Consider the following 15534-nt stretch of genomic DNA (forward strand, 5'->3'; position numbering starts at 1 on the left):
TTAGAAGAGTTCTAAACTTTGTACTTGTGTGTCTCTTTTCTCAGTATCTTTCCATCCCCAGAAGTACAAAAATGTTGCTTTTCTTATGTTTATTACCTCTGGAAGGTGAAGTATATGTCAAGTATAAATTTTTGATGTTGCACATATTTTGAGCTGTAAAATCATTACTGATTCTTGGGGGAGGAGCATTAGATTGGAAGATACTGTATCAATGTTGCCAGTGTCTTTAGGGCCCTAAAATGTTTGCATTGAGACAAAATGACTGCTTAAATTTATCACGTTGGAAAAGTAAAAAATCTGAACATAAATCTATTTTTAAATACTTATGCTACCAAGACTGAATATGCTTGAAAAGGAATATTCCTGTTTAGACTGATTAAAAGCTAATGAGGAGTAAATTGAAATGGGCTTATTTATGTTAAGGCAGAAGTTTTCTTCAAAGAACTTCCTATTTTAAATGGTTTTCTAGTGTTTTTTTCATTTTGACCTATAAGGTCTAATACTCATAAAATTTGTGTCTTTACTCAGGTATGCCTTTTAATTTCTCTTTACAACCTGTAGAGCCATTTCTTATGCTTTTCTGGGAAGGATTTGATTTTCAAATCTTCAAAATCCATTTCGAATAAAGCTTTTAGTTGATTTTTTTCCCTTGCTTTTCTTTATATGTATACATTTGTCTGTGCTTCAAAATGTGCAGTCTCCCTTTTTTTTTGCTATTATGGTACCAGCCATAATAAACTTATCAATGAGATAAAAAACCTGATGTTGCCTTTATTACCTGCGTATTACTCCATTTGTAGTGATAATCCATTTTATATCTATAAAGCAACAATACTACCAAATTTCATTTATGTGCTTCTGACTAGTTTTCTTTGTTGTTCAGCGATTGTGTCTCATTTTCATCTGAGCCACATTTCCAATTGTTCTGTGATTGACGTGCTGGAGAGATTGACAGTTACCCCCTAGTGCCTGCTGTCTGGAGATCCCACAAGCAATAATGGGTTTTACACCAGAATTTAGCATCAAATATTGGCTTTCAGTGTCAAATGGGTTAAATTTAAATGCCAGTTAATTGTAGCCATTTTGAAATCATAGCCTTAAACAAAAGCGTTTTTTGGATATCAGTATGTCTGAGTCCTGTGTATGCCACGCAACCCAAATGTCTCAAACTTACAGCAGAAGTAAACCATTGCATTTATGGCTGTTCCTGTTTCTTAATGAAGCAAATGGTCCAGATCTGGAGAGCATAAGTAAAGTTTCCATACGTGGTAGGGAATACGTATTTCAGGTAAATATATATATATATATATATAAAAGAGAACCAATAATAAATATAAAATATAAATATAATTATATATAAAATATATATAAAAAAGAGAATCAATGTTGATCCTAATTTTCTAATTTGGTGTTCTAACATAGAAACTGAATACATTTCCTCAAATGTTAATACTAGTCCTCCTGTACCTACACATTCTTTTTAGCCACAGTTCTACTAAAACTACCAAAAAACCCCTCTTCCCCATCCCCAAACCCAAAACTTGTAAGCATGTGAGATGCTCTCTTCTGTTATGTTCCAGCAGCAAAAAGTTATGTAAACTCTTTAAAATTAACTTCTGTGTTCAGTGATTTCTACATACACCTGGCAAAGAAATGTAACTTCCCATTTCCTGTACCCAATGTAAAGACAAATAGAGTAAGAAGAGGTGTTTTGGAAGGAGGTAGAACCTTACTGATCTTTTGTGGCAATTTGTTAGAGTTTTTCTTCAAGCTTGCTGACTTGTATTGATGAGATGTCTCCAAAACATTACAAAGTTCTGCTCAGAGCTGGGCCATGGTTCCTGTCCTGTGTTTTCCCACCTCCCTCAAGTGTCTTTGCAGGGGTAGATGCCAGCATAACATGAGGAACAACTCTGTTGTGTCACAGTAGCTTTGCAGGAAGAAACGGTTTTGAATGATTTCTACCATTAGAGGCAGCAATAATGACTGCTTACCTCAGTTTTTTTGTTTTCAAGATTTGTTAAGATGCCTTATTTCATATTAATGATACCAGGTTGTGTTCAAATCTATGGAATTATAGTTGAAGTTATAAAAAAACATTTACTACTGTTTTACAATACATTCTACATTAAAGTTTAAAACACCCTTTTTATATATAAAATGGTACTGTTAGTGTAATAACAAGAAATTATTTTTGGCTATAAAGAACTAAAATTGGGTTTATCTAATTCTGTATTTTTTATGTAATACAATGGATATTCTGCATGCTTGGAAAACATAAATAACAACTTGTGTATTTCAGCATTTCTATTATAAATTCCTTGGTTTTGAATAAGTATAGAAATCTCTTAAACTGGTAAGTGAGAGTAAGAAAACTCTCCATACTTCTTACTTCAGCAATCTAGTTGTTCAATTTGGAAGGCTTTCAGTGCAAATCTATAATTATTAATTCATCAGATTTTGGAAATGTGTACCTTATTGTGGTATTTGTGGCAAGACTTGTAGTTATATGTATACATTTGGTATATGGATTTCAAACTATAATCTAATCCTTGGAGAAAAAAGCAATATATATTATTTTCAACACTTTAATAGCAATGTAGAAGTTGATTTAAAAAAGAAAATGGAACAAGCTGGAACATGCATTTAGTGTTACCTTAATGAGTTCACACTAAGGTGACTGCTGCCTAGCAGTTGCCTTTGTTTGTCCCTGCACACACTACTTTAATTAAAAACTTTTCTTTTTCTGTTGAACTTCCAGATTGCTGATGTCAACAAAGGTGGGGGTACAAAGTCCTCTTCCAAAGCTGTAGGTAGTTTCTCTAATCATTTTGCTTTTCAGGTTGTCAATGAGCATCATAGTCTATAATATCAATGCTATTACATTTGAATCTTTATTACACAAATTCTACATTCTGAGCAAATACTTTCTAGACTGAAAATTGATGTAACTCAAGGAAACAAATATATCTTAAAATTTTTTTCGAGGTTAATTGAGAACTTAAAACAGAGCCATTGCAATAACTTGTTTGTATAAGGATGCTAATGCCATTGCAACGTTTTCTTAAAGGATGCCAGACAATTATATGTAGAATATAAAGAAACAAAAATGAAGGCGAAAGAAGATGCCCTGGCTAAGGCTGAACTTGAAACACTTCAGAGTGAGTTTTTACCACTGTCTTAATAAACAAAGATGTAATATGAATGCCTTCTGCACTGGATGTATATGAACAAATATTTTTATAATCTCCTAAAATACATGCTTTATATATTTCTGTCCTGCTGTTAAATTTAAAGAAGCTTTTAATTTTGTGGCTAATTTTGCAGTAGGCTGCTGTTTTTTTCCTATAGAAGCGTGAAACTCAGGTGATAGATGTATCGTAGCAAAAAGAACATGCCTTGCTAGAAATGTTGCTTTACAGGAACAGGAGATCTCAAAATTATAGATCTTGAAGTAAACATTTTCCAAAGTGACATCTTGGGTTTTGAGCATTTTTATATTCTCTTTGTCTGTAAATATTTTTTAAAATAACGTGTGTAATAATTCTTTTGTGCGTATTGAGTTGATTTTTGTGATAGAAAGTGAACATAATGTGAATTTCCAAATGCATGAATGCAGACTTCAGAGATGGATTCATGCTATTGTTGCAATAAGTGCTTTAAAGTCTTTACGCTCTTATAAAAGACCAGAGAAAGCAATTAACATTTCCCTTAATAAAGTATTCAGAATAATTATAGGTGACTTTTCCTTTTCTTTTTTCAGTTCATTGCTTTTGACAATGAACTACCCTACAAAAAACCTACCCTCTTCTGAAGACAATTTAAAAAGTTTTTTGTCTGCGTTTGTATGTGCATGCTTGCTTTATTTACTATACTTAAGTGCATGCTTTTAAGTTCCTTTATTCTGACAAGTGCATTGAGTGCCCTGTGATAATTTACTAGCTTGGAGTATGCATAAGCCGTTAGGCACTTAAAATACAGCTGCATAATTTATATTTACAAAATAGCTTAATTTTGTAAAATCAGCAAAGAGATCCAGTTTCAGTGGTAATTCCCAACTTCTCTGTAGCTGAATCCATTTTAGGAAAATGGATAACATTCAGCACCTCAGTGAGCATCGTGGACCCAGGCCAAATCTAGGAAAATAATGCATTTAATGCTTGTTAGGGAGGCCTGCCATTATGTTTGAGATACCTACCACAAAATAGGCCCTTGAAAAGGGTCTTGACTTGGGTTATTAAAAACTTGTTAAATTGTCAGATAGCAGTGTATTGCCATTGTTCATAATAGCTGGCATGCATTCCTCATTGAAATCTGTGAACTAGTGTTTTAAAAGGACTACTTTTTGAAAGCAGAAGTGCAAATGAAAATATAAAGTCATTAAATTGTAGTGTGCAGACTCCTGTGTCACTGAAAGGTTGCTTTTTTTTTGTTACCTCAGTAGCAGTGCCCACACGGGAGAGGTGCGAGGTCGGCACATTTCCCCCTCCAGGTCACCCCTGACCTCTGAGAGAAGCACCACCCTGTCCCCTGTCACACTGCTGGGTGCAACACAGCATAACTCCCATGTCTGCTGGGTGACCCGGTGTCACTCGTGAGAGCGGGGTCCAGTCCTCACCCGTGTCACTGGCTGGCATCCTGCCCTCCCTTAGTAGGCTTGCTGGCAGGGAACAACAAGAAGGATTGAGAGTCACCACCTGTAATTAGCAGAGTTTGAAATTTGGTACAGAATTATTTAGTCAGCCGTAGCAGTGCGATAGCTGGGCAGCAGAATGAGCTGTCAGTTACCTTTTTAAAAAATAAATAAGACTCCCAAGAGAGGAACAAGAGATGCATCCATGTTACTGTAGGCAAAAAAAATTATATCATTTTTTCCCGAAGCTTATGTGCAAAGCATCTGCGAAATTTGCTTATTTCATTATGTTGCTCTGCATTGTCACTTCCCAATTAGCATAGAAAGGTTGTAAATCACCAAATGTGCATTTTGTTTGCCCCTGTTCTTCTCAATTTTAGGGACCATCCCTGGGATGCAAGTTCATAATAACAGTTCCATCTATCTAATTGAGTAAACGTATCTCATGCTGATTAGCAATAGCTGTTTTACAGTGCTTGTTTTTTCATGGCCTAATTGCTGGTTTGCCCCCATGTCTATCTGCTTTCCTGCTCAAAGTGTGCAGTATTCTGTAGGTGGCTTGAACTGAAACCAGAGAATGGTACTGGAGGAGGAAAATATAATTTGCAAAATAGGAACAAGAGGACAATATTAAGATGTCACTAAAGTGCTGTATTTGGTAAGGAGTGTGAAAAAATAATTTCTTGGTAAGTCAATATTATGCACAGTTTTGATTTAGTTTTGTGGCAGTTTTGCAGTGCTTCTTATCACTTCTCAATCCATTCAACATGGTCATTACTACCTTAATAAAATATAGCAACTTTACCTTACAGAAATACAGCAACTTACAGTATAAGCTTATGTTTCTAGGAAAAATGGTTTTGTGTGGAATTACAGATGATTGTGTGTTTTAGGGACAAAAATAGAGATGTTTTGCCTGACATTTTCTGATGCATTTTTCACATTTAGATACCAGAACACAAAATTTATTTTTAAATGACAGTGCTTTAATTAATAAACTTACTTTCAACTTCTTCTGTAGCGTCACATGTATGTGATCCCTTCATCAGGGAATGATTCCTTAACAATATGACCTTCATAGTCACAGGATGTGAAATAGAGTATGTATTAGCTGAACCAAATAGTCATTAAACAAAGATGACTTAAAGATACAGTGTCAGGACAGATGACTCTGACAGTTTTTAAATTTAAATTTAAAGGTTTGAGTAGTTATCAGGACAAATTCTTGCAGCTCTCAAGCTCTTTTTGCATGGATACTTCTTTCAACCACATCCATTTTGGGGAAACGCATCTATTTTTCTTTCTTTATATTTAGCCTTGGTAGTTCTCTTACTTTCCATTCTTCTTAGTTTCTTTTCCCTGTCCTTCAATATGAAGACTTACATTTATTTTTACAATATGCCCTTTTAAAGAAATGGTGCCTGGTAGATATTGCAGGTGAACTCTTCACTGGCATCCCAGTTACCAAATGTATTTGCATTGTAAATCCAGAATTCTTGTTGTGATGTACAAGGCATCTGGAATAAGCTATGGCAAGTAACTTTTTGTTTCTAGTTATAAACCATGTTGAATAGTTTGTAGTTTTTTGGGGCTTTTTCCTTATCACTCCCATCATTCAAGCTTTAGCTGAAGTATGAAGTTACAAGTCCTATGGCTGTATGACTAGGACTGTGTTGGGCGTTTATGATGTGGTGTGATGTAGTATGATGTGGTTTTGATGTGTCTCTTCACAGGGCCTTATAGCAAAGCACTCTTACCCAAGTGCCTGCCACCAAACATCCAGAGCTGTAGTGAAACCTTTTATACATTTGATCATGTTTGGTTAGGCTTGGTTGTTCTCCCTTTCCAGACAGCTCAGAATACAGCATGCTGCTTGGGCAGCTTTTTATATTGTTTCATGAAAACTAGGATAGGAGACATCATTACATCATTCAGTATAATGTGTTTATTTTAAACCCATATTGGCAAAAGTCAGTGCAAAATACTGATTCTCCTGACTTGTCTTGTTTGACTTGTACCAGTGATGCACTTTAGCTTTGTGCATCGTGTTATACAAGAAATTATATTGATCAGAAGGCCTCGAAATGCCTTCTCTTCTTCATAGTTTGTTGAGACAATTAGTTTTACTATTATATAGTTATATCTTAATTTCAGTGTAGATTTCTCTAGCTGTAGCTTTCAGTAGTTCATTATTAGCATTTGTCTGTGCCTAAAAAAAGTTTTATTTATCTACAGGTGTTCTTAATATAAAGCATTTCCTTAGCCCTTAATTTTTGTGGATCTTCTGTACTTACTTAGTTTTCCAATGTAGTGGGGCCTGGGTTTGTATACAGTCTTCTGAAGTTTTGTCATCTTCATATCATAAAATTGTGTTTCTTCTGTGATTATTGTTCTGTTTACAGAATCAGAGATTACTTAAGTTCCTATTGCTCTGATAGCTCATTTCAGGTTGCTTGTCCACCATAACTGTGAGCTCTTACATCAAAGGTTCCTTGCACACAGTTCCTTGTAAGTGCAGATATGGCATAAGGTCCTTAACTGTATTTTCCAAAAATATTTTTGATTGGTCCCAGACTACAAGTTGGTCCATGTTCCTACTTCTTCCTGTTCTTTCCTCGTCCCTGTAAACCATTTTGACCAAACTGATGGAATCTAGCACTGTACTGAAGGTGACTTTCCTTTTACTTCCAAATAATTGACAAATATCTTGGATAATTGTGTTTAGTATTAATCTCTGCCAAAATGCAGTGTTGACATGTCTGCTCAGTAATGATTTGCTGACAGGCAGGTTCAGAGAAAATTAATTCATGCAGTGCATGCTTTTTTGGTCGGTGTGGGTGTGAATGTTCTGATCACTTAATTGTTACCTCTGAAGCCTAATTATGGCAAACTATGTATCATCCATTTCACTGATTGTTTTGGCAGGCCTGCTGAAAGAATTTTGAACTTGCAAGCTCATGTGCTTTTCCCAATTGTTTCAACTAGGCTTGTATGATACCTCTCCTCGCAAAACTTGCTTCAGATTTTATGGAAGATATTCCACTAACATACAGTGTATGAGTGGAATCCATGTTTCATTTTATATTTGTTGGAAGGCAAATTAGCTCTCAAATATTGGAGCCTTGTTTCTAACCCTTTTGTATTTGGGGAGAATTAGAAGTTTTGGGAAGGATAAATACTCAGAGAAAAAGATGAAAGGCATCAAAATCTGCAGCTTGTGAGAAGTTTTTTGTGGCTGAGGATGCATTCAACCCTGAGCATATCTTTAGTCAGTTTGCTCGAAAAATAAACTAGCTTGTAGGTCCCAGTACAGCAGAGGTGTATATCTGTCTCTAACTCATTCATGTAATCTCATTGACTTTATTATGAGTACAGAAATGTGTACTTTTATTGAACATGTGTGTTTGCCCCATATTTGCATTGATATTGAACATGGTTTGCTCCATTTTTTCAACACTGTCAAAACCTTAGTAAAAAATTTTTTGGACTTCTGGGTTCTTTGCGTTCTGTCCGACTGTGTTGCTGTACGTGCAAGTGATTTTTTTCTCTCTCACGTTTAAAACAAATTTTAATGTTCTAAAAACTTTGGTTTGGTAAGTGAACAGTGTTGAAAAAAGAGATCTCAGTGCAGTATCTTACTAATTTGCCAAAAGGATGTTTGCTGTCTACCTCTGTGTGTGGTTCATATTTCCTGCTTATTAATGCATGAGATATCAGGCAGCCTGTCCATTTGATTTTCAAGACATCACTGTCTTTTTTTAGACTATATTTTCTGTGAATTCTTGTTCATACTTAAAGCTTAGAAGCCTCAAAGAGAGGGGGAGCTACAACTTGATGTGTTATACTTTCTTTGCAGAAGTTCAGAACTTGTTTTTGGTTTATTTCTTTCTGTATGAAGCAGTTTTTTCTTTCTGTGAAAAATTCTCTAAATTCTTTTTATTTACACCAACTAACATGTAAAATCAGTATATATTTTTCTTCAAACTTTAAAATACAGGACCTCTGATACTTGTTATGGAAAAAGCACTGCTGTTTTAGTACGTGATTACTTGATCCAAAAAGGCTAGCTGGTTCCTTATCTGACAGCTGATATATCTTAAAGCGAGGAATCATTAGCCAGATACTATTAATTCTGCCACTGATAAAATTAATGTAGTAACAGCATGGAAGAAGTAACAAGGAAGGTCAAAGTATCTGACCATGTGCAAGTAATTCATCAGACTTCAAAACCCAGATTATGGCACCAAAAGCTAGGAAAATGTATAGCCAGTACAGGAATAGTATTGGAGGCCTTTAGAAACATAAAATTATATACTTTATGAGAGTTAGCTGTGTGTTATTTGTTAAATTCTGGGCATCCCAGTGATAGGTGTGTTTATGTGCTATTCAGACATAGGGGACATAGCTCCATACCTCTTTTTTTAAATCTTAAGTTGTTAAATACACAGTCAAATTTATTATTGTGGTAAAGAACTTGATAGTTCTGCAGGTGGAAAACACTTACAGAAAATTAGTATCCTTGCAGTATGAAATCATCAAATGATAAAATTTCTTCTGCTACAGAAGGACTAGAACTCCGTAAAGTCATGAATCATTTTACATTGGAGTGGTAGATATCAAAAAATTTCCATTGTGCTTATGACCTTGGATTCCATTTAGTTTCTGCTGTTGCCTTGTTTTTTTATTTTATTTAATAAACTAGCAAAGTTACTACACTGTAATTTGGCAATTGAACTACATGATTTTCTCAGAAAATAGTAATGAGAGTAAGCTATTCATTTATCCTATTGAGCTTGAAGTCAGGCTCTGTTTTTACCAGGATTGTTGTCTCTCCCCTGCTTTAGTTGTATGAGCACCAGTAACTGATTAAAGTCAAGGGATGTTGGATATTGGTGCCCACATAGGGCGTAGTGGTCTGATTGGGTCTCCAGCAGGCAGTCACAATACTGAGAAGAATCTATGAAATCTTTTTCTGAATGTTTTTCATGCATTTCACTTTGGTTTGTGTGTAACAGTATTAGAACAATATTTGAGACTGGAGAAGAAAAATGCATTTTAAAAGTCTGTTCTGTTATAGTGGATGGGCTAAACCCAGCACCACTAGAAGACAACACTAAGTGTTGAGGGAACACTTGCATTTCAAAACTCTGAATCATAGCTCTAGTTGTCACTGGTGTCAGCACAATCAAACACATCCTTACATTAGGTGGTGGCGGTGGCAGCTGCACCAACTTCCTGGCTGGCTGTCAAGCCTTAGCAGATACAGGATTCAGCTGTCTAGGCATTATCTACTATTTGGAAAACCTGATCCATATTCTCTTCAGGGGGAAGCACTAGGCCAGATTGGAAGTATCTTTTGGGCTGCCGTGAATTGCTGATAATGAAAAGATAGCATGAAAGAGGGAGGTTTTCTTCCTAAGTATTTCCTGTGGACTTCCATTGTTTGGGTGAAATAGTTTCAGTGAGGTTTTGCTTTCTCCATCTTCACCTGAAAAAGCAACAGTACTTAGCTGCCTTGAGACATCATACCTCTGAACATCACTTCTGAAATTCCTCTGTCTGAAATCCTTCATGATGTTACCATTAAACCATTTTTATATGCATTCCTGTTTTAAAAAGTGACTTTGAAAATTCTGAGGTGAAACTGTTCTCAATGGGTTATTGGGAGCCCTATGTCAAAGATGCTGTGACTTCAATTCTTTTTTATTTTTTTTAAAATTCAATATGACAGCCATTGTGGTATTTAAGGGATATGCTGAACTCCTTCATCTTTTTGTATATGCATGGGAGACAGTAGAGATAAGGTTTTTTTAGTTTTGGTTGAGTGCTTGTTTGAGGTTGTACAGCCATCTTCTCTAGGTGGGATTTTGTGTTCCTTTGATTGTCAGCAAACAGCAGGATGTCTTATCTATGTTAGGTCTTCCTCTGTCACTTAACTGTCTGAAGAAGGCCTAGATACTGTCTTTGATACCTCATTTTAAAGAGAGGTGTGGTGTCTTCTGGAAATACTGTTACAGAATTTTTTCTAAAACTACAGAAAGAGTGTAGATGACCTATTGGCAGGCTCTGCTCTTCATTTTTAAATGTTGGTTAGAAGCATTCAGTCTTTAACTATTTACATATTTTGAGAGGGAAAATTAATAAACAGTAGGTAATGGAGTGCAAGATACTTAACGGTGTAGACAGTTGGCTTTTCCTGTAATTCCAAGTGAACACACAGTGGGTTTGATTATTTTGTAGGATTGAAATACAGTGATGAAAACTGGCATTTAAGTTAACGTGCTAGAATATTTTTGCCAGTACATGTGTTTGGGGTAAATAGCTGGTGAAGCCACTGTTGCTTATCCATGCAAATCTTACCTCTGACTCCAGAAGCTGTTACACATGGCAATTTTGGAGTAAAATAATATTAAAAATATGTGATTTGATTATAAAAATTACCTTTTGAAATAGACAAAAAGACTTTTGCACCAGTGTTGTGTTTAATAACATCTGCACAATGAGAAAAATGCTGGTGTTAATACTTTTGGGTTTTCACTTACTTTTGTTTTTTAGGGAGCATCTGTCATTTCATTATATTTACTATGCATGCCTCTAGAGGGATGCTAAAAAATTCCACATACAAGTTTTTACTGAGTATTTCATTTATTTAGAGTAATTTGACAAGCAAAGTTAGAGATTTTTCACAAAAACAGGTCTCTGAACAATGTACAATGAAACTGAACAATGAAAAGTTGAATTAGTCATGCTGTTAACTTTCAAGATCTGTATAAATTTCCTGTTCTTTTTGGACTTTTGAAAGGTGCCATGAGACCGTTCTCTCCCCCTCTATTGTTTTCTTAAATAGTCAGTTCCTAGGAGTTTGTCAAATCTGTGGAGTTTTTTTTCATTGTGCTGTTTCTGCACATACACAGTTAGGAAAAGAAATTCTGCATCAGAGCCTGTAGGGAACAGTCCTCTGTCCTCTTCAGGATTTTTTAAAAGAAGGTTTCCACGAAAAAGATTTTTCCTCTGAAGTATTAGGGCATGGTTGGAAAGGCAGATAAGCTGATCTTGCAGCCCTCTGCTGCTGGCAAGTATGGTTCTTCTTTTCCTTGCCCACCACCTTTAAATAACTTGGATGTTTTTCTTTTTGTTTGAGTGTAAAGAGTAATTTTCTACTAGCTTAGGGAATTGAGTTAGTTTGCTAAGTGATTGGATGACTGTCGAAGCACAGTAGAAGACAGAGGAGCATAAAAACATGCAGTAGAGAGTGGAAAGGTGGAGTTAGAGTAGAATTTCTCTCTTGGTTGCAGTGAGGTATTAGATCAGTTCTTTCAGTTTAGAAGCATCTAGTTATTGTGAATACAGCATATTTTTAAAACATGAGGAAAAAACAGAGGAGTCACACTGGGCATACTGAGTGTTCAAGCTTCTCTTTCTGGCCCTCGTCTTCTTGTCTTTCCAACAGCTCTGTCAATTTTCCATCTTAAATCTTTCTTCTGAGATCATGTTATTTTCTGGGGTTTAGGTTATGTTGTCCCTCCTTCCTGTCTATCCCTTAAGTTTGCTGCTCCCGTTTAATATGATTTGAAGGACAGAGAGAGCAGAACAGTGATCAGTGTGAGAAATGAGGTCCAACATTTATAACTCCCAAAATGTCCAAGTGCTAGAACAGAGCTGTTTGTAGTTGCAGAAATCTGAGAATAAAGATGCTATCCATTGACAGAGAAGTTTGTAGGCAGCAGAGCTGACCATAAAGTAATACAAAAATGGTCTAAACATCACCTTTCTACCTTTGCCAGTGCTCTGAAGCTAGCTGAACTTTTGAAATCTTTTAACAACTCCTGTGCTTTTGCCTGTACTAATCTTCATTGCCAGGTGGTGCAGCAGTAACAAGGGCTAACTGATTTTGAGGAGCTGATCTGGCCCTTAAAGGCATAGTTCAGATGGAAGAGGGGCTAAGTGGGTGCATTCCTCTTTACTTCTAATAAAAATAAAATTATTATGCAAAACTCTGCTTCTCTTTTTAACAAAGAAATTTAAGCCTTTTCCTCAGTGGAAATTTTAATATAGGATTAAAAGTTGAGGAGCTAAGCCTGCTTCTGAATTCCACATCTCTGCAATACTAGTAGCATTACTTTTTCTTCTTTTTTACTTTTGTATAGAGGAGAAGAAACCTAAAGTCAAGAAACCGAAATTAGAATTCCCTGTGTACATGGCTCTGGAATCAAATACTTATATACCATCATATGATCATGGAGCTTCAATTGAAGAGATTGAGGAACAGATGGATGATTGGCTGGGAGGCAGGAACAGGACACAAAAGAAGAAGGTAAGTTCAAAGTCTCTCATGTTGTTTTATATTTTAAATGTTGATTCATTTGCTTGCCTCTTAGGAAAATGGAATATTGTGTGTATGCCACCACTATTCATATACCACTGAAGTCTAGAGAAGTAGTAATTGTCTGGCAGAGACATAACAGAAAAAATTATATAAATGTTCAATGTAATTTGTGTAACAATACTGGAAATGTTGTTATAATAGGATGTCATTGACTATACTGTATGAATGCTCTCTATGACTGTTCTTGTTCACTAGAAATTAGTAGAACATAATGCTGTCAAGTTATATGAGGCTTGGTTCTTTCTCTTAATTGCAGTTAATAACATTGCTTGCAAGAATACATTCTTCTCTATTTAAAAAAAGGCAAAGGAAAAAGAAGCTTTCTTAATATGCAGGTGTAGTATCTTTTGATTATGGAACTGCTTATGTATTTTGTACTTTTCATCTGGAAAAGTCCTAACAAGTTGATTTAGGCCTTTTGTTAAGGTTCTTTCTACTCAAAGGTAAGGGTTCTTAGTGGCAGTTAGTAAATTTGTGTTCTGGTAAATTTTATTAAATCATACTGGCTTGAAAACGTATACTTTTCATCTTAGAACTGAGATGCACAGATGACAGAAAAAATGCTGTAAATTGGTCTCCTGACTTGAAAATCTGCCTTTCTTGGAAGACAGATGAGAAGAGTGTGATTGGAGTGGAGATTGGGCAATACATTGACTTCAGTGTCATAATAGTGAAAGAAGTTCCTGCTGTCATTTGTTTGATTCCTCTCTGCTGCAGATTTGCTTACGGAGTTGTTTTCAAGCCTGTGAAAAATACTCTCTCCCATTTTTAGCCAGACGTGAAGTTTTTACAAACATAATTTGAATTTTACCTAACCCATCTAATCATCTACTATTATTGAATTCAAGTCTCCTGACCTCCCACTTGTCACTTTTTTCTTGCTTTTACTTTTTTTGTTCTGTATGATTTAGTACATCTGCATTATGTTTATTTTTACATTTTTGTAACAAATCAATTCAGCAAATGTGCTTAACATTTGATTCCTATGTAAGGGATTGACACACAGAATCCTTAACACTGGGTCATATTTTCACATGCTTAGAGAAGGTAAGGGCTTGGGTCCTTAATTCTACAGATGAGTTGTCTGGGAGCTAAGAGCATATGTACAGTCATTGCTTTGTTTACATTAATTCAAGAAGTGCCTGTGGATTGGATTCCTGTTAGTTGCATCTCTGTGAACAGCTTTGTTTGCCAGGCTGTGTGGGCAAATATTTAAAGGAGAAAAGATGTTTGTTTGTTTGTTTACATTAGCTTGGGTTGGTTGCATGCTTGACTATCTGGATCCCCAAATTCACCTTCCTCTCTGATGGAAATTGAGTCTGTATTTGGATTTCCATGCAAATGAAGAAATTTAATAAGACTGTGCAATCTATAGATTTGCACCTCCCACACAGAGTATATTGAAGTTGTGTCTTCACAGACACTACTAAGGGAACAAGTTGTAGGTACATCCTTTCAGATGTTCTCAACGAAACTAACTTGGTTTTCTACACTTACAGCTGGAAGTTCAGTATTGCATCTCGTTGCTTTGATTAATGAGTGTATTTTTTTAATTACAAGCTGTTACAAAAGGGATTAACATTTTAGAGACAAGCAGGCAACTCATAGGTATGCCATCTGGGTAAGGTGTTTGACCTGAACAAACTGTGATGAGGTGTGCTTCCTTTCCTTGACAGATATGTTATTACGATGCAACATTGACATGTAATACAGTAGTGGAGGGAAATGGATTAATAAACTGTTCAAAGAAATGGCGAATATACATTACTGGCTCTAGTAGCCTGTAGGAGGCGTTTCTGTGTAATATGAGTCTGTGTCATGTGATTTGTGATAAGCTCACTGGGAAAATGGTTGTACCGCAAGTGAATTGTTCCTAACTGTCATTCAACACATTTTCTGTTTTAGAAACATTTATTTTCCTTCACTTCGCATCATAGATGTGAACTGGGTCAGCTTCCCTCTTCTGCCTCTTGCATGGATGTGAAATCAAGTGGTGTATAGCATACACCTCTCAGTTCTGCTTGTCTTAGAAAAAAGTTACTCTTTCATAAATAAGTTTGCCATCAGAATTTTTCTCAGGATTCGCATTCTTCACTTAAAAGGAAACATCTTAGCTTTTGTTTGTTTGTTTGTTTTCTCTCATTGTAGCTCAGGGCTATGGACTCTGTACAGCCAACCAGCCTTGAGAGCAGTTATGCAGGTGGTGGCTTGGTAAAGTAGTATGTTACTTTGTCATCCTTCCAGGAGTAGGAAGTGGAGTTGCTGTCCCTGCTGTTGGTATCCCAAGTGTAGATGATTACAATTAATTTAATATTGTTCATCAACTGCTTTGCACTGCTGACATGTGTACTTTAGAGGTGCCTGTAATCCATGGACTAGTTTTTGGAAGTGCTGTACCCTGCAGAGTGCCCAGTTTTATAAAAAGTTCAGATTATGTTTAGTTGTTAGGTTGAAGTCAGTCTCTGTAATTTTTTTTTTTTGATTACTGTTTCCATAGGATTTAAGTACTGAAGTA

General features: G+C 35.8%; 1 protein-coding gene across 1 annotated transcript in view; it reads left to right on the plus strand.

Annotated features, from left to right (window-relative positions):
* The window catches only part of DNAJC1 (DnaJ heat shock protein family (Hsp40) member C1), a 107949-nt gene that overhangs the window by 53260 nt on the left and 39155 nt on the right, over positions 1-15534 (plus strand). Inside the window, exons 7-8 of the mRNA XM_027695681.1 lie at positions 3071-3161; positions 12781-12947. Coding sequence (XP_027551482.1) covers positions 3071-3161; positions 12781-12947 — 258 coding nt within the window. The remainder of the gene's footprint in view (positions 1-3070; positions 3162-12780; positions 12948-15534) is intronic.

This window comes from Neopelma chrysocephalum, unplaced genomic scaffold, assembly GCF_003984885.1.
Source record: "Neopelma chrysocephalum unplaced genomic scaffold, ASM398488v2 Primary Assembly neopelma1_102, whole genome shotgun sequence".
Lineage (NCBI taxonomy): Eukaryota > Metazoa > Chordata > Aves > Passeriformes > Pipridae > Neopelma > Neopelma chrysocephalum.